Genomic DNA, 18,581 nt, shown 5'->3' with positions numbered 1-18,581 from the left:
GGAAGTGCAAAATGGCTAAGCAGGGATGGGTAGAGGACAAATGTAAGGATGTAGAGGCTTATCACACTAGGGGTAAGATAGATACTGCTTACAGGAAAATTAAAGAGACCTTTGGAGAAAAGAGAACCACTTGTATGAATATCAGATAGAAACCCAGTTCTAACCAAAGAAGGGAAAGCAGAAAGGTGGAAGGAGTATATAGTCTATACAAGGGCGATGTACTTGAGGACAGTATTATGGAAATGGAAGAGGATGTAGATGAAGAAGAAATGGGAGATAGAGATACGATACTGCCTGAAGAGTTTGATAAAGCACTGAAAGACCTGAGTCGAAAGAAGGCCCCAGGAGTAGACAACATTCCATTGGAACTACTGACGGCCTTGGGAGAGCCAGTCCTGACAATACTCTACCATCTGGTGAGCAAGACGTATGAGACAGGCGAAATACCCTCAGACTTCAAGAAGAATATAATAATTCCAATCCCAAAGAAAGCAGGTGTTGATAGATGTGAAAATGACCGAACTATCAGTTTAATAAGTCACGGAGGCAAAGTACTTTCGCGAATTCTTTACAGACGAATGGAAAAACTAGTAGAAGCAGACCTGGGGGAATATCAGTTTGGATTCCGTAGAAATACTGGAACACGTGAGGCAATACTGACCCTACGACTTATCTTAGAAGCTAGATTAAGGAAGGGCAAACCTACGTTTCTAGCATTTGTAGAGATAGAGAAAGCTTTTGACAATGTTGACTGGAATACTCTCTTTCAAATTCTGAAGGTGGCAGGGGTAAAATGCAGGGAGCGAAAGGCTATTTACAATGTGTACAGAAACCAGTTGGCAGTTATAAGAGTCGAGGGACATGAAAGTGAAGCAGTGTTTGGGAAGGGAGTGAGATAGGTCTGTAGTCTCTCCCCGATGTTATTCAATCTGTATATTGAGCAAGCACTGAAGGAAACAAAAGAAAAATTCGGAGTAGGTATTAAAGTCCACGGAGAAGAAATAAAAACTTTGAGGTTCGCCGATGACATCGTAATTCTGTCAGACACAGGAAAGGATTTGGAAGAGCAGTTGAACGGAATGGATAGTGTCTTGAAAGGAGGATATAAGATGATCATCAACAAAATCAAACCGAGGATAATGGAATGTAGTTGAAGTAAGTCGGGTGATGCTGACGGAATTAGATTAGGAAGTGAGACACTTAAAGTAGTAAAGGAGTTTTGCTATTTGGGGAGCAAAATAACTGATGATGGTCGAAGTAGAGATGATGTAAATTGTAGACTGGCAATGGCAAGGAAAGCGTTTCTGAAGATGAGAAATTTGTTAACATCGAGTATAGATTTAAGTGTCAGGAAGTCATTTCTGAAAGTATTTGTATGGAGTGTAGCCATGTATGGAAGTGAATCATGGACGATAAATAGTTTGGTCAAGAAGAGAATAGAAGCTTTCGAAATGTGGTGCTACAGAAGAATGCTAAAGATTAGATGGGTAGATCACATAACTAATGAGGAGATATTGAATCGGATTGGGGAGAACAGAAGTTTGTGGCACAACTTGACCAGAAGAAGGGATCGATTGGTAGGACATGTTCTGAGGCATCAAGGGATCACCAATTTCGTATTGGAGGGCAGCGTGGAGGGTAAAAATCGTTGAGGGAGACCAAGAGATGACTACACTAAGGAGATTCAGGAGGATGTAGGTTGCAGTAGGTACTGGGAGATGAAGAAGCTTGCACAGGATACAGTAGCATGGAGAGCTGCATCGAACCAGTCTCAGGACTGAAGAGCACAAGAACAACAAGAACAAACATAAACCAAATTCAGGAGGAACACTCCAGAAAACCGTAAACATTAGTTCCGGATAAGCAGTAAACATGTAACAGTATAGAATAAATTAACAACCCAAATAAAATAAAAATAAGTTATGAAAAGAGTACTGAAGAATTTTTTGTGAAATAGACACTAACTGAAAACAAATAAATTAAAAAAGTTGTGGAATGAAATTTGATAGACGGTGTGAGAAGCATTGGAAAATGTGTAAAATGAAGGAGAGGGGAAGTATTCTCTTGTATGTCGCCATTTAATATTAAATGAGTGCTGTGGGCGAAATGTGTGTTGATATCCAGCTTTTCCAACAGATAAAGCTTTGGTCTTTATTTGCTGAGTGGAGGACATAGGGGCCGGTAGCTGTGATCCTCACATACATGATGCACACATGTAAGATCATCATAGGCTTAAACAGCAAACCGGTTGCACATAAACGGTACGTACACTGACGCAGGCTTAGACACAGGCGTGTCGTCATTCGAATAAATGTTGCTAAATCTGATGATGACACCACTAGTACCGAGCGATGTGGCACAGTGGTTAGCACACTGGACTCGCATTCTGAAGGACGACGGTTCAATCCCGTCTCCAGCCATCCTGATTTAGGTTTTCCGTGATTTCCCTAAATCGTTTCAGGCAAATGCCGGGATGGTTCCTTTGAAAGGGCACGGCCGACTTCCTTCCCAATCCTTCCCTAACCCGAGCTCGCGCTCCGTCTCTAATGACCTCGTTGTCGACGGGACGTTAACCACTAACCACCACGACCACCACACCACTAGTAGTGTCGAAACCTAGGTCAACCTACTTACCGTTGATGTGGACCCGGTTGGCTATTTAAACCTACGATGAAACCAGTGTACGGTTGCAGAATAACACCCATGTTCAAAACACATGTAGAATCATATTTCAGCAACCTCCAGCTGTGTTTATGTTCGGCTAACCGACTTGCAATTTAACTGCCTGTCTGATCAATATGTTGATTCCGCCATACTCAATCGCGTTTTGCAAAAGAATTTATTTGGTATACATCATGTCAGAATGATCAGTGCAGTAAGATGGTAAGCAGAAAATAAATCGGTCAGAATGGAAACACCACAACAGTTCACAGAACAATTGTTACTAGTGACAAACATTCGCTAAAGCGCCGTCTATACTAATAATAAAATTACTTCTCAGGTTACCAAACATTCAGAGGCTGTTGCATGCTGCGACTGTTATTGAATTGTAAATAACAGATCTCAACTATCAGTCGTACTTTTCAAATTTTATTCGCAGATCTAGATTTCAGGTAGAAACTAGCCATCCTCAGTGCACTGTCATTTTGTTCAATGCTGTGGTGTCACCTCCAGACAGCACACTTGCTAGGTGGTAGCCTTTAAATCGGCCGCAGTCACTTAGTATATGTTGGACCCGAGTGTCGCCACTATCAGTGATTGCAGACCGAGGTGCGCCACACGGCAGGTCTAGTCTAGAGAGACTTCCTAGCACACACCCCAGTTGTGCAGCCGACTTTGCTAGCGATGGTTCACTGTCTACATATGCTCTCATTTGCAGAGACGCAGTTTAGCGTAGTCTTCAGCTACATCACTTGCTACGACCTAGCAAGGCGCCATATTCAGTTACTATGTCTTCTGAACAGATAATATTGTGACTGATGTACCGTCAAGAGCGACGTTCATCATTAATTGATTACAGTTAAGTATCAAACTAATTACGTCCGCTTTCTGAATTCTAATTCCTTGTCATGTTCCAGACCTCACGTCAGTATAGTTCTTCCCTCCTCACGCCAGCCTGTGTGAGCTAAAACGCGTTCATTTCGGTCTCTCGTAGTAACACGGTGTTGGCTCTTCTGCCAACACTACAAATGCATTTAATGCCTGTTGGTCGGGCTTCATTCACAGTTCACTGAATACTAATTCAATGAACTGTGAATGAAGCCCGACAAACAGGCATTATATGCATTGATCAAAACTGATAGTACACAGAGGATGGCTAGTTTCTAGTTGAAATCTAGATCTGCCAATAATATTTCAGAAGGACGACTGATAGCTGAAACCTATTATTTAAAAAATTGCTTCTACTCACAAAATACTATGGAATTCTTGGTTCTGTATCACAGTTTTACGCATGGAATCGAAAGTCAATACTAGTTAATGACAAACGTTCTCTCAAACAATTTGTGAATACAAATATTTACAAAGCTCGTGCGATGGATTAAATGTCTTTGGAGTAGGAGATTGCGTGACTTTCCGGGCGCAAACGCGAGCGACAGTTGGCAGCAAGCCCGCACCCGGCAACCCACAGCCCTAGGCGCATTAATTAAAACATACCAACTTCACAAAAAAATTTAATCAAACGTCATTCAGCATATCGCGAGCCGGAATTAAAAAGGCTCTTGAGCCGTATAAACGTTCCACCCGCTACAAAAACGCTCGCTTGCGCGCGCGAACCGAAAAAGAGTCTGTCAACGGCGTCGGCTGCGACAGACGCACCTGCCCGCTTGTCGGCTACTGTGAGCCCCGATCGCGCGGCGCTTTTATCCCTCTATTTGCGCGAGAGTTTCCAATTAGGCCGTGGGAGCGAAACAGCAACAAGTTGCCGGTATACTGCAAGCCGTCTCACTTTGCAGAAACTTTGCGTCGTGTGTGATTCTGATGCTGAGACAACTTTACCGCATGTGAAAAGTACAATATCTTACGTTGAGTATTTATTGACGTCTTGGTAAGCGAATCACAAAAAAGGAAGAAAATCAGTAGTTTCAGACTCAACTGTTGTCTTTTCAACCAAATGTTTTGCTTAACCGGGCTATAATTTCATTTGTGTCGGAGAAACGAGGTGCTGCGAAAGCTGCCAAGAAAAAGTTAAAGTTTGCACATTTTGAAAGACGGCCTACCAAAATTAATCATTTTTGGTTTTACTGTTGTTACCAGTTACAGAGAGAAATAATACTGACATAAAATGATCAGTCACACAAAGGCAAAAAGTAAATAGATAAACAACAATATTTGTGACACGTTAAAACCGCAAGCTACACCGAGAATCAAACCCAGCTCGCTTCTTTTCAATAGCTTTTAATGACTATCCACACCAACATCGACATTCCTCAGCAGCCTAAAGTAAAATGATGCTGTATTTTGGAACAGAAACTGTTTCATTTACGAAATCCGGTTTCAGCTATGCTTTCATTTGCTACTTGCAGAAGTAGATTTCTGTCGTGTTCTACCGTGAAAAGCCTCCTAACTGAAATGTCTATGCCACCAGAACATGAGTGCCAATTATTGTAATTGTTGGGACCACACTTTGATACAAATTATACACTATACACAGAGGATCTTGCACAGGTTGTTTATTACAAGATTGTCACCCACGAATCTGTAATAACTTTCAGGAATCTGAGTTTTGGTCCAACTACTTCATTTCTATAATGATATATATTAACTGGAAGAAAATGATCGTGTTGCACTGATGGCCGGGAGGCTCCATCCGACATCCAAGTTCGGCCACCGAGTTGCAAGGTTCATTTGAGACGACGCGACATTGGGCGACTTACATGTCGGTGACCATGAAGAGGAAAACACCCAGTCCACGAGTGAAGAAAATCTCCAACCTCGCCGGGAATCGAATCGAATCCATGCCCGCTGAATGGTAGGCAAATACGTTACCAATCAGTTTTTTTCTTTTTTTTTTTTTTTAAGGAACCTTCGAGAAGTCCAAAGGGAGGTGTGGGGGCAAAGTGCGCAGCGGTCGTCAGCAGAGTCCTGGCCACCAGGTCCAGTTCCCACCCTACAGAAACCAAGTAAAGCGTAGTGAACGTAGACCGAAGGTACAATGATCGTTTATTCTTTTTTGTTATTTTTATTTATTTATTTATTTTTGTCCTTAATACGACCAAGAATATCAGGAAACAGGCGTAACGCGAGGAGGAGTAGGGCGCAGCAAGACGTTAGACTAGTTAAGACTATAAACGTATTTTGTTTTTTGAAATAACATTCTCATTATCAGTGGATATATCGGTCCTAAGTGTGCAAGAGGCCGAGATCAACTCTTCATGACAAGAACATCCCAGCTCTGAAGTCGGTTATGGAAGACACTGCAGAGGAAACTGGAGAAAAATTGTATTTTGAATTGCGGACAACTGCACAGTGTCGTTCATGAAGGAACTGCCAGAAGTCAAGGATACTTTTCTCGCCGTCAGCAAACCAGTAGTGTGCTGCGCCTCCACAAATCCATCTCCCAGAGTTCGTCTTCGCTTTCAGACAGTATCCCGCGTCCCGAAAGCGGAGCAGGTAAGTAGGTGCCTGATGAGGAGTCGTACGGGTAGTTACGGGCAACACCTGTCTCACCAAGAACCAGACAGCTCTCGCCGATCTGCACATCAGGCGGTGCTCGTCTGTATTCATAACATCACAGTCGACACACAACGGGTTGTCTGCGAGGTGAACCCTCTGAAGGCGTGACCGGCCTGCTTGCTCCCCATTGACAGTATAACATGCAGACTGGACGTCAGTGTCAAGACAAGGAGCGCACGCCGGTCGTCAGACGTCTCGTCAGTCGACGTGGGGAAGCTTCCCCGCCATGACATTCGGTGACCTGTGCTGCTGAAGGAAACCATGGATCACCTTGCTCGCGGCGGACATCCCATGAATCCGTTCACGTTCATCGTTAATCGGTTCATTCGGTTTTTGTGTGACAGAGGGTACCTAACCCTCTGACCGAACATGCTGAGATACCGTGCCGGCGCGCAGCTAAACAGGAGGACATGTCGACTGGAGATAGGCAAAACAATTTCACACTGCGAAAGATCACGAAGTCTGCACACCGCAGGAGACTTGTCTTTGACCTTGATAGCACACAGGATGTCGTAAACGTTTAGACTCGAAATTATACAGATTATAACATTTTCTAATGAGAATATTTTAAAAAAATGTTCAAATGTGTGAAATCTTATGGGACTTAACCCTAAGGTCATCGGACCCTAAGCTTACTCATTACACCCATGCCCAAGGGAGGACTCGAACCTCCGCTGGGACCAGCCCCACAGTCCATGACTGCAGCCCCCTAGACCGCTCGGCTAATCCCGCGCGGCGAGAATATTTTAAGAAAAAAATATTCTTCCTAAACAAAGACTGAGATACTTTGAAAGAGCAATACCTGACACGTACGTTTTGTAGTCCTATAACACAAAACATAATTGTTTGTAGCATGTTTAAGGTGGAGCTAACTGCTGTTAACAGACCATGAGTGGTTGTCAAAGATGGAGCATTACTAATCACAAGAACTTCCAGAAATGCGTCCGCTTTAAGGCACAGCGGAATACAGTGCCCAGAAAGCCCATTAAGTGTACAGAGTAAAATCCCACAACAAGTGTGAATAGGGGGATTTTGTCGGCACAGATGAGAACAGGTTTGGTTAGCCTTCAGAGAGGCAGTCAGAGTTCTTCTTATTATGCGGCTGTGTTTTAGAGAAACAGTCTTGTAACATATATAAAATTATAGTGCAAGACCCATTCGATAAGAATAATTATTCAATTTTTCGTGCCTTTTGCAAATGAGAGGAAGTTGAAAGCATGTTGGGATGAGGCGACAGCGCTGTGGAATCACGTAGGCCACCACCTTTCTAGTGGTTCTCAGAAGGGAGTGCTGGGAGATGAACAGGTTAATTTCCCAGAGCCCACCGGACAGTCTTATGTAGTACCGCAGTTGCAAGCCCGAAGGAGTGCAGAAAAACACAGATAAAACCTCCACCTGTGATGCAAGGTCCCTAGACGTGATCATCATTTGTACAACCCGCAAGTGGAATGAGAAGGAACGCCTTTTTTATAGAAGTCAGTGAAGTCACTATCGAGCAGAAAACGTAGAAATCTACGTTTTCCGTACATACTGCCAGATGCTACTGACTCTATCTGAAAAATGGGGCGGACGCACACATTTTTAGGGCGCTTTGTAGGCATGTGACGCCGCTCTCCATTGTCTTGACAAAATTCAAAGTTTACGCAACATAAGAACTGCCAGTATTGTTTAATGTGAATAAAGTAGGGGTTAGAAAGAGAAACTCGACTGTGTTGCCAATGGCTCATATCACCGGCCACAGAGAGAGGTGGCAAGAGAGTTGGACACCTTCTTCCAGTGTTAAATTGTGGGACGCACATCATTGGTTAACTATGTAAAGAATGGCCAAGGAAACGGCTTAGCTTTTTCTAAGGAAAATTTTTACAGGTTGGCGCTTTGGTGATTCATACCCGAGGCAAAATGTTAAGAGCGAAATCGCGAAAATTTCTTCTAGCGAACATTCTGTACAAAATTACTTCTTAGTAGAGAGCCGTCATCGTTTAACATCGTATGGCCTTGACTACCAGGGCCCACCGCCAGAGCAAATGTATCGTGGAATTTAGAGAGATTTCGGGCCGATCTGCACTTAGCCTTTGGCAAGAGTCATTTTTGATCCGACAATGACTGATTCTGCATACATTTCAGCCTCCACCAACAATTTCCTATGATGAGATCGAGCCACACGGGTGAGATAATATGTAGCCATTTTATACAATTTCACAGCTTCAAGCTTCACTTTGCATGCGCGCTCGATGACCAGTTTGCTTTAAGCTCCAACCGCAGGTTCAACGCATTCAATTCCTTATAACGATCTGTCTTTCCCATTAACGTGATGATAATGATGGTAAAACTTGACGGCTGCAGTTGTTTCGTTCACACGACTTTTAGTCCTGCCCCAGACACTTTTATTAGATTGGGCAAGTATTTACCAGAATAATATTATCATTGCTTGTCCAATTTTCTTTTAATGGGATAAACCGATTTAATTGTAAGTCTTTTCTGATTTAATAGCCATTTAATTCCTAATTCATTATTTTTGAAGTCGTGTAATTAACGTATGTCTGATACAGGGCCCAGTTTTCAACTAGCTAGTTGGCAATAATCACTATGTGGACGATGTGGCCTATTCTACACCATATCTTAAATCTATGTGACGATGCTAGGTTGATTATATTTATATGTTTTGACGATGCCATTATGGTTGTATCACTTTAGGACATGATGTATAAAAGATCTGAGGATGGTCATTACAGACGGAAACCGGTCATCGTCTAAAGAATTCGCCTGTGATCAGAGACTGGAATAAAAAAGCATTTTATGTTTTTTTGTTTTAAATAGATAGCCCGTATTATTTCTTACGTTTTCAGTAACATGAAAAATTACAAAAAGAACAGATTTCGCAATACGTCACTCATCCCGAGAAATTGCAAAGTGAAGTTGACGCTTCAAATAAACAAACACGCCGATATTGCACCTCCTCGGATGCAAACGTGAACCCCACATTGCTCGTAATCGCGATGTAACTTACGTAGTACGTAGCAACAATCGCTGAACTTGTTCTTTACAATTCTATTCAGTGAACTAGAATCAATGCAGTTCTCCAGTCGCGCAACTACATATAACTACCATTTACTATTCTGTTAGATCCTTGGTCAGCCACTACTTACTTTTACTCTGGCCTGTTACAGTCGGTTTTTTGTCACCGTTATCTCCATTCTAGTATTATAGGAAAGATCGGTAAGGTGTAGAGGAATAAACTTTCCCTTATTTTTCATTGTACTTGACTGGACATCTGTATTGTGGCCGACACACTTCATAAAAGTGTAAATATCCATTAGTACAGCGTTTGTCGCATTGTAGTACATCAATCACATCGCTATTGCGAGTAACGTAAGGTTCACGCTTGCATCTCAGTAGGTGCAATAGCGGCGCGTTTCGTTGATTTCGAGCATTAACATCACTTAAAAATTTCTCGGGATGTAACTGACGTATTGGGATGCAACCACCGCCATTCATTTTGCGATTTTTCATATTATTGATTGCGTAAGAAATAATACGGGGAGTCGTTAACAAAGAAAAAGTAAACGTAAGTTTGTGTCGAAAATAATGTTGCTTACGTGTTATACTCTTTAGTTTCATGTGCATACTTTCATACCTGTGAAAATCGGTTTTCAATATCTATAATTAGTCAAGAGATATTTGCCCTTTATATACCATTGACCTCCCACAGGCCTCGCACAGGTAGCATCATGTTTCTGCGGCGCACATTTATACAAACTTTCCTCCTGAATCGGTTTATCTACTAATGCAAGCTTTAACAAAACCCTACAGTAGTTCTTCAGATTACTTTTCACATACGAAATGAAAACCAAGGCGGGGGACTTTAATTTTTAATGTGTGTAGATATACGCAAAAATCCTTCGTGAATCAGTTAGTTGTTAGTGAAAACCGTTTCAAAAGCAAGATCCGAGCAGTTAAATGCAAAGAGATTGACGGTGTAGTTGGGCAGAAGTATTAACGTCCGTTGAAATATTTACCACTTCCACGAGAACAGTACGAAGCCTCTGGAAATAACAATTTCCGCTGAAATTCTGTTTTATATTAAACTCGGAGCACGCCGTGGGCGTCAGACAGCTATTTCGTTATTGTTTCGCATTTGAAATGCGATTACGTATTTTCTGCCTACGGCAGGCTCGAGAACAGCTTTCATTTCTCTCTCCTTCTCTCTCTGTCTCTCTCTCTATCTCTCTGTCTCTCTCCCTCTCACGGGTAAACGCATGCGCCCGCTAGTGAGCGAGCACAAACACACTCACACATGAGCGCAAGTGCAGAGTCAAGCGTTCATAAGCTTTTCTCCAGTGTTTTGTTTCCGTTTGTCAAACTGTCAGATGCAAAGTGAGCACAACATTGAAACACGCATTATACCGCTGTTCATTGATCGGTTTTCTCACAGATCTGTTTCTTCGAAGTTAGGAACAACGCCTCAATATGATCGACCAATAACAATTTGTCTTACCAAGCACCAGAGTGACGTCACATCGCTCAGCCACCTGCAGAACACAGTAGACTAGGACTTTTATCCGGTACTCACTTTTCCAATACATATTTCCTCTAAATCCGATTAGCTACAACAGTAAAAGTAATTTTTCAATAAATCTGGGACGTATTACATTTAGGACGTCATTCACACTAGACAAAGAAAAACATTTGAAATGATTTCCTTCATCACTTCCTTTTAAATTTTGTTGCTAATTTTAAATACGTATCTACATAGTTAAACACTGTTGTCTACATCCCAACAATAACTCCTACTATGTTTATTTGCAACTTTCATTGTTTCAACATTTCATTACACAGTTTTCCTTTGCAGTAAAAGAATTTAATTACGATTTCTCACAATAATCCTCCAACGCACCAAAGACTGGAACTATTGAATAAAAAGAATTTAAGTGATTAACAACTCGTCAAGGTTAAGGTGGTTGGGAATGTACCACTAACTCGTTTTAAGGGGGTGGGACATGTGAAACGACTGTTGCCTGTTTATGGAGAGGCTCCAGTTGTCACATGAAACACGATACCGTGGACAATTTGAATTACGGCGTCCACATGCGGATTTGAATCGTAAGTCTTAGACCCAAAGTGACTTCCTTAGTTACTTTAGAATGTGGTTGCTAGGAACGCCACAAACGATCACTTTAAAGATACAATACCAACTCGCAAAATTTTCATAACACTCATTCAAAAAAGCTTTCATATTGGTTTTATATATGAGTTAAACGGAGCAATTAAGGCACAATTGTCAGAAAGCTATAGACAAGTACCCATGATACATCTTCAAATGAGTAAATACAGGGCATATACTGAGATTAGAAGTGATTAGATACAGGGTGTTTCAAAAGTCGACTACAAAACTTCAGAATGATTCCCTGATAAGCCAAGAAAAAGAAGTCCAGTCAACACAGACTCTAAAATGAATATATAAGAGCCTATTAATTTGTTAAATAGAAGAGATGTGCTTGGCAGTAGCGAAAACCACAACAAGAGATACCTTAACGTTTGCATTTTAGAGCCCAAGGTTACTAGCCAAATTTTTGTTGTTTTGGTCCATGATAAATCCTCCCAAAACATGAAAAAAAACTTGCAGTAAACGAGATTTGTTTCGCAGTGTCGAAGGTAAAGACGTGCCCATAGGTTTTAGGGTTTGCATTTTAAAGACCGTATTTGTTACACACTTTTTGTTCTTGTTGTATGAGGAACCCATTCCTGAAGTTTTTCTGTCGACTTTTGAAACACCCTGTATATTCCCACAAGGGAAACAGTGACAGATAACACTAAGAAATTTAGAAGGGATATTACCATTCCAGAGAAGAGACAGTCCAAGGTCTTACAGGGGTAACGAATCTATTTCCTGAGTACAAGAATTAGTTATTAGGTAAATCGATTGTTACGGATGCATCTCCAAACATAATACTAAAAAGCATGTGGTGTTTCTTTACATTTCTTTAATTCGTTTATATACTTACGCAGTGAAGGGTAAAATCCTCTCCCAGACAAAAACCATTTGAGTTTTAACAAGGAAAAAGTATTTTAATAGTAGCAAGGAGACGGCTCACTAACTAAACTTGGAATACTTGTGAGTTCACTATACTATGCTCTATCGGAGATGGTTCCTTAGTGAGAAAGAAGTGACAGAAATAAATAATATTGTTATATTACAATAACACCTTAGGAGGTTACGATGTCGTTTCTCAATTTAGAGTGCATTTAATAACAGCTAATATCCCAACAAAATTTTCGTTAAAGTTTGCAAAATGTTTTAAAAGTGACTATTATGTATATTATGGGGTCTAAATTGCAACTCATGTGCAAAAACAGAATTAAAATGTGCAATGAATAACAGAAAACCATGTGTTTGAAGAAAAGAGACCATCTGAAAATTGCGACAAAATGCTACTCCTCATTTTCGCAGTAGATTGCGAAAAGTTGAGCACGAGACGTCCTCTCAGTATCGTGGAGAAACATGTCTTCCATTCCCCCCTCCACCCCTCCCGCCACCTTCTCACTCCCTCCAAACCCCCCCCCCCCCCCCCCCCCCCCGCCCTCGCCCCACACACAAACAATAAGGCTTCTTCCAGTGCTCATAATACAGAGACAACCTCGCAGACAACACAACATCGAATCTGACTTACGGACTCACGGTAAAAAGAAAAGTCTGCTACATAAAAGTGTCTCGTTTAGCGCCAACATACCTAATGTTTCAAAAAATATTCAGAAGACGGGAAGATTTGGTGCAAAGATGTAAGTAGGCCAATTCCCTTTCCTATGCTTCTGCATGCAGTACTCCATCTTTCATGAACTACTTGCAGGATACCTATGAAACATAAACAGATCTCCCTTCTCTTCGACCGATGGCACATCACAAAGGCAGAATTAAATCACGGTACGGGACTTCTTATCTAGTGAGGTAACGCTGCATCTTTGCAATTCTTTACTCAAACAATACGTTTGTATCATCTGTTCGGTGGAAAGCCAAACAAAATTCACCAGTGCTCATTCATAATGAAACTTCTGGAAAAATATCAGAATAGTACCCGTCATGTGCTGCAAAATGCTGTCGGGACCAAAAAATTCCGCTTTGACTGTCACGCAAGCACCGCATAAATGGAACGAGAGCCTGGTGTGGAGAGAGATTTTTGGCCTTACCTTCACCAACATTTCTGAGCTATTTTTATTGAGCATATCACTGTTATTTATACCTAATTTCCAAAGTTGAAGATAAGGGTACATCGCTTAAAGGTTTTGTCATTTTGCATTCTACCACGTGCCAGGAAATCTTCTCCTGTATCCTGACTTTCTTATTAAATGCTAGCAATGTCCATACAGCGCTGAACATCAAGGATTTTGGGGCGATATCAACGTAGACATATAAAAAAAATCCGCTGCCAAAAGGACAACTGTCACAGTGTAGGTCGTTGTCGGAGGTAAATTACGAAAGAAAGGAATAGAAGAAAGTTGAAAACCGATTATAAATGCAACACACTGAGTAGTTGTGTTCAGATGGACTGTTTCAATGTTGCAAAAGATTAGGACACTTGAACATTTTACTATGCAATAAACTTTCCTTTCCACCAGACAAAATTTACTTTTTTTTGTAGTTGTGCTCGTATAGATTCCCAATCACTCAGGTGTTTTCAATAATTTTTTTGTGGGGTTGTGACCGCATTGTGAATATAGGAAACTACCGAGGTTTCGGTCCCTGTTCAAAATGGTTCAAATGGCTCTGAGCACTATGGGACTTAACATCTGTGGTCATCAGTCCCCTAGAACTTAGAACCACTTAAACCTAACTAACCGAAGGACAACACTCACATCCATGCCCGAGGCAGGATTCGAACCTGCGACCGTAGGAGTCGCGCGGTTCTGGACTGCGCGCCTAGAACCGCTAGACCACCGCGGCCGGCTCGATCCCTGTAGCAAGCGACATTCTTCAGGGTGTTTTTGTGTTCAGTAAAGAAAATCACCCTGAAGAAGGTCTCTCACAACAGGGACCGAAACGTCGTATAAACGTAGGCTTCTGCAGAATTTGTGACACTAAATAAAAATTTTCTGGGTGTGTGACTGCATCGTCAATGTATAAAACTACCGACGTTTCGGTCCCTGGTCCCTGTTGCTAGCGACTTTCTTCAGGGTGTTTTTCTTTACTGAAGACAAAAAGACCCTGAAGAAGGTCGCTTGCAAGAGGGACCGAAACGTCGGTAGTTTTATACATTAACGATGCAGTCACAGAGACAGAAAAATTTTATTTAGTGTGAAAATATCTGCGGAAGCCTAGGTTTATACTTAGGCGTTGTTTCGATCAGTTTCGAGGGAAGATTTGGTGGAATCGTTTCTCTGTTGTCTTTCACAACATCATAGGGAATGGGCAGACTGTCCGTCGTACCCGTCGCAAAAGTTGACGCCTCTAGCGCGTTTGCAGGACGCGGGCGAATTACGGCGACATTTCACCGGGAAAAGTGTTTCGGCAGTAGCGGAGAGCGGCCTCCACAGAGCGGTGTCTCCAGTAGGTGGCGAGGGAATCCTCTTTTCGGGCCCGCGGTGGTGGCCCTCGGCTGCTTACAATGCATGAAGCCGTCGAAGAGAGGGGCGCGCCAAAGAAGGCTGCGAGCGACTCACCGTGTGCAGCAAATCCCAAGAGGACGCACAGCGCTGTGGTCACCCAGCGCGAAGCTCTCACCACCATCGCGGGCGCCTGTCTAAGTCGCGAATGCGTTTGGAAGATGCGGCACGCGAGTGACTGGTACCGGGCTAGCTTCTCTCGAGAGAGACGAAGGCCACGAGACTGTGTACAGTGGCAACGCGTCAACGCAACGGCATTCCGATCGAGGAGATACTCGTCAGAGGAGGTCGGGAGAGAGAGAACGTCTGTTGCTGTTTTGTTTTTCCCGGCAGTCAGAGCGCGCGAGCAGGCACGGCGAGTCGTGCTGGCAGCTGGAGCGGCCCGCGGGGGAACGTCATCGCGCGCGGGTCTCCACTGGGCGTCGCGCCGCGGTACTGGTGCTGGTGCTGCCTCGCTGGTCCAGCGGCGGCGGCGGCGGCGGCGGCGGAAGGCGGTCCCGCAGCGCGCATGCGCCGCTGCTCCCGGGCCCTGGCGCCGTCGCGGCGTCGCCGGCCGAGCGCTGCTCCGCGCCGCTTCTTGCAGAGGTCGCACGGCGGGACGCCGTCTTGACGGGAGGGAAAAAAAGAACCCGCGAGCGTGTACCAGCAGGGCTAATTTTCACATTTCGGGCAACTACAGTTACGTGCTTCATCTACGTCCTATTAAGGTAATCGGAGAAAAATTATTACATCAACATCCAAATTCCGTAAGCCACCTGATGGTGTGTGGCGGAAGGTACCTTGAGTACCTCTATCAGTTCTCCCTTCCACTCCAGTCTCGTATTGTTCGTGGAAATAAGGATTGTCGGTAGGCCTCTGTGTGGGCTCTAATCTGTCTGATTTTATCCTCATCGTCTCTTCGCGAGATATACGTAGGAGGGAGCAATATACTTCTTGACTCCTCGGCGAAGGTGTGTTCTAGAAACTTCAACAAAAAGCCGTAGCGAGCTACTGAGCTTCTCTCTTGCATAGTCTTCCACTGGACTTTATCTAACATCTCCGTAACGCTTTCGCGATTACTAAATGATCCCGTAACGAAACGCGCTACTCTCCGTTAGATCTTCTCTATCTCTTCTATCGACCCTATCTGGTACGGATCCAACACTGCTGAGCAGTATTCAAGCAGTGGGCGAACAAGCGTACTGTAACCTACTTCCTTTGGTTTCTGATTTCATTTCCTTAGTATTCTTCAAATGAATCTCAGTCTGGCATCTGCTTTACTGACAATCAACTTTATAGGATCATTCCATTTTAAATCACTCCTAATGCGAACTCACAGATAATTCATGAGATTAACTGTTTCCAGTTGCTGACCTGCTATATTGTAGCTAAATGATAAGGGATATTTCTTTCTATGTATTCGCAATACATTACACTTGTCTACATTGAGATTCATTTGCCATTCCCTGCACCATGCGTCAATTCGCTGCAGATCCTTCTGCATTTCAGTACAATTTTCCGTTGTTACAACCTCTCGATATAGCGCAGCATCATCCTCAAGAAGCCTCAGTAAACTTCCGATGTCATCCAAAAGGTCATTTATGTATATTGTGAATAGCAACGGTCCTACGACACTCCCCTGCGGCACACCTGAAATCACTCTTACTTCGGAAGACTTCTCTCCATTGAGAATGACATGCTGCATTCTGTTATCTAGGAACTCTTCAATCCAATCACACAATTGGTCTGATTGTCCATAAGCTCTTACTTTGTTCATTAAACGACTGTGGGGAACTGTATCGAACGCCTTGCGGCATCTACCTGTGAACCCGTGTCTATGGCCCTCTGAGTCTCGCGGACGAATAGCGCAAGCTGGTTTTCACAAGATCGTCTTTTTCGAAACACATGCTGATTCCTACAGAGTAGATTTCTAGTCTCCAGAAAAGTCATTATACTCCTACATATTACGTGTTCCAAAATTCTACAACTGATCGACGTTAGAGATATAGGTCTATAGTTCTGCACATCTGTTCGACGTCTCTTCTTGAAAACGGGGATGATCTGTGCCCTTTTCCAATTCTTTGGAACGCCAAGTCAGTACATAGAACTTTACTTTTGAATTCATTGAACGCCTCTCACACTAAATTTACTCCCCTCTCTCATGATAAAATGGCGTTACGTCACTTTGGAGCCTTGAAAATTGTGTACAACCCTCTGACGAGCCAAAATCTTATGACCGCATTTTTAATACTGTGTTCGTCCACCTTTGGAAGGCCTATACCACCGATTATACACTACTGGCCATTAAAATTGCTACACCAAGAACAAATGCATATGACAAACGGGTATTCAATTGGACATATACAGGGTGTTTCAAAAATGACCGGTATATTTGAAACGGCAATACAAACTAAACGAGCAGCGATAGAAATACACCGTTTGTTGCAATATGCTTGGGACAACAGTACATTTTCAGGCAGACAAACTTTCGAAATTACAGTAGTTACAATTGTCAACAACAGATGGCGCTGCGGTCTGGGAAACTCTGTAGTACGATATTTTCCACATATCCACCATGCGTAGCAATAATATGGCGTAGTCTCTGAATGAAATTACCCGAAACCTTTGACAACGTGTCTGGCGCAAAGGCTTCACATGCAGATGAGATGTACTGCTTCAGCTGTTCAATTGTTTCTCGATTCTGGCGGTACACCTGGTCTTTCAAGTGTCCCCACAGAAAGAAGTCACAGGGGTTCATGTCTGGCGGATAGGGAGGCCAATCCACGCCGCCTCCTGTATGTTTCGGATAGCCCAAAGCAATCACACGATCATCGAAATATTCATTCAGGAAATTAAAGACGTCGGCCGTGCGATGTGGCCGGGCACCATCTTGCATAAACCACGAGGTGTTCGCAGTGTCGTCTAAGGCAGTTTGTACCGCCACAAATTCACGAAGAATGTCCAGATAGCGTGACGCAGTAATCGTTTCGGATCTGAAAAATGGGCCAATGATTCCTTTGGAAGAAATGGCGGCCCAGACGAGTACTTTTTGAGGATGCAGGGACGATGGGACTGCAACATGGGGCTTTTCGGTTCCCCATATGCGCCAGTTCTGTTTATTGACGAAGCCGTCCAGGTAAAAATAAGCTTCGTCAGTAAACCAAATGCTACCCACATGCATATCGCCGTCATCAATCCTGTGCACTATATCGTTAGTGAATGTCTCTCGTGCAGCAATGGTAGCGGCGCTGAGGGGTTGCAGCGTTTGGATTTTGTATGGATAGAGGTGTAAACTCTGGCGCATGAGACGATACGTGGACGTTGGCGTCATTTGGACCGCAGCTGCAACACGGCGAACGGAAACCCGAGGCCGCTGTTGGATCACCTGCTGCACTAGCTGCGCGTTGCCCTCTGTGGTTGCCGTATGCGGTCGCCCTACCTTTCCAGCATGTTCATCCGTCATGTTCCCAGTCCATTGAAATTTTTCAAACAGATCCTTTATTGTATCGCTTTTCGGTCCTTTGGTTACATTAAATCTCCGTTGAAAACTTCGTCTTGTTGCAACAACACTGTGCTCTAGGCGGTGAAATTCCAACACCAGAAAAATCCTCTGTTCTAAGGAATAAACCATGTTGTCCACAGCACACCTGCACGTTGTGAACAGCACACGCTTACAGCAGAAAGACGACGTACAGAATGGCGCACCCACAGACTGCGTTGTCTTCTATATTTTTCACATCACTTGCAGCGCCATCTGTTGTTGAAAATTGTAACTACTGTAATTTCGAAAGTTTGTCTGCCTGAAAATGTACTGTTGTCCCAAGCATATTGCA

The 18,581-nt window shown here is 43.2% G+C and overlaps 1 protein-coding gene across 1 annotated transcript in view; it reads right to left on the bottom strand.

Moving 5' to 3' along the window:
• Positions 1-15,203, bottom strand: part of LOC126278612 (uncharacterized) — a 1,203,842-nt gene extending 1,188,639 nt beyond the window's left edge. The window contains exon 1 of the mRNA XM_049978854.1: positions 14,827-15,203. Within this exon, the coding sequence (XP_049834811.1) occupies positions 14,827-14,893 (67 nt within the window). The 5' untranslated portion in view covers positions 14,894-15,203. The remainder of the gene's footprint in view (positions 1-14,826) is intronic.
• Between the last annotated feature and the right edge of the window lie 3,378 nt (positions 15,204-18,581).

Source organism: Schistocerca gregaria, chromosome 6 (assembly GCF_023897955.1).
Source record: "Schistocerca gregaria isolate iqSchGreg1 chromosome 6, iqSchGreg1.2, whole genome shotgun sequence".
Lineage (NCBI taxonomy): Eukaryota > Metazoa > Arthropoda > Insecta > Orthoptera > Acrididae > Schistocerca > Schistocerca gregaria.
Note: the sequence above shows the minus strand (reverse complement) of the source record. Positions and strands in the feature narration are given on the sequence as shown.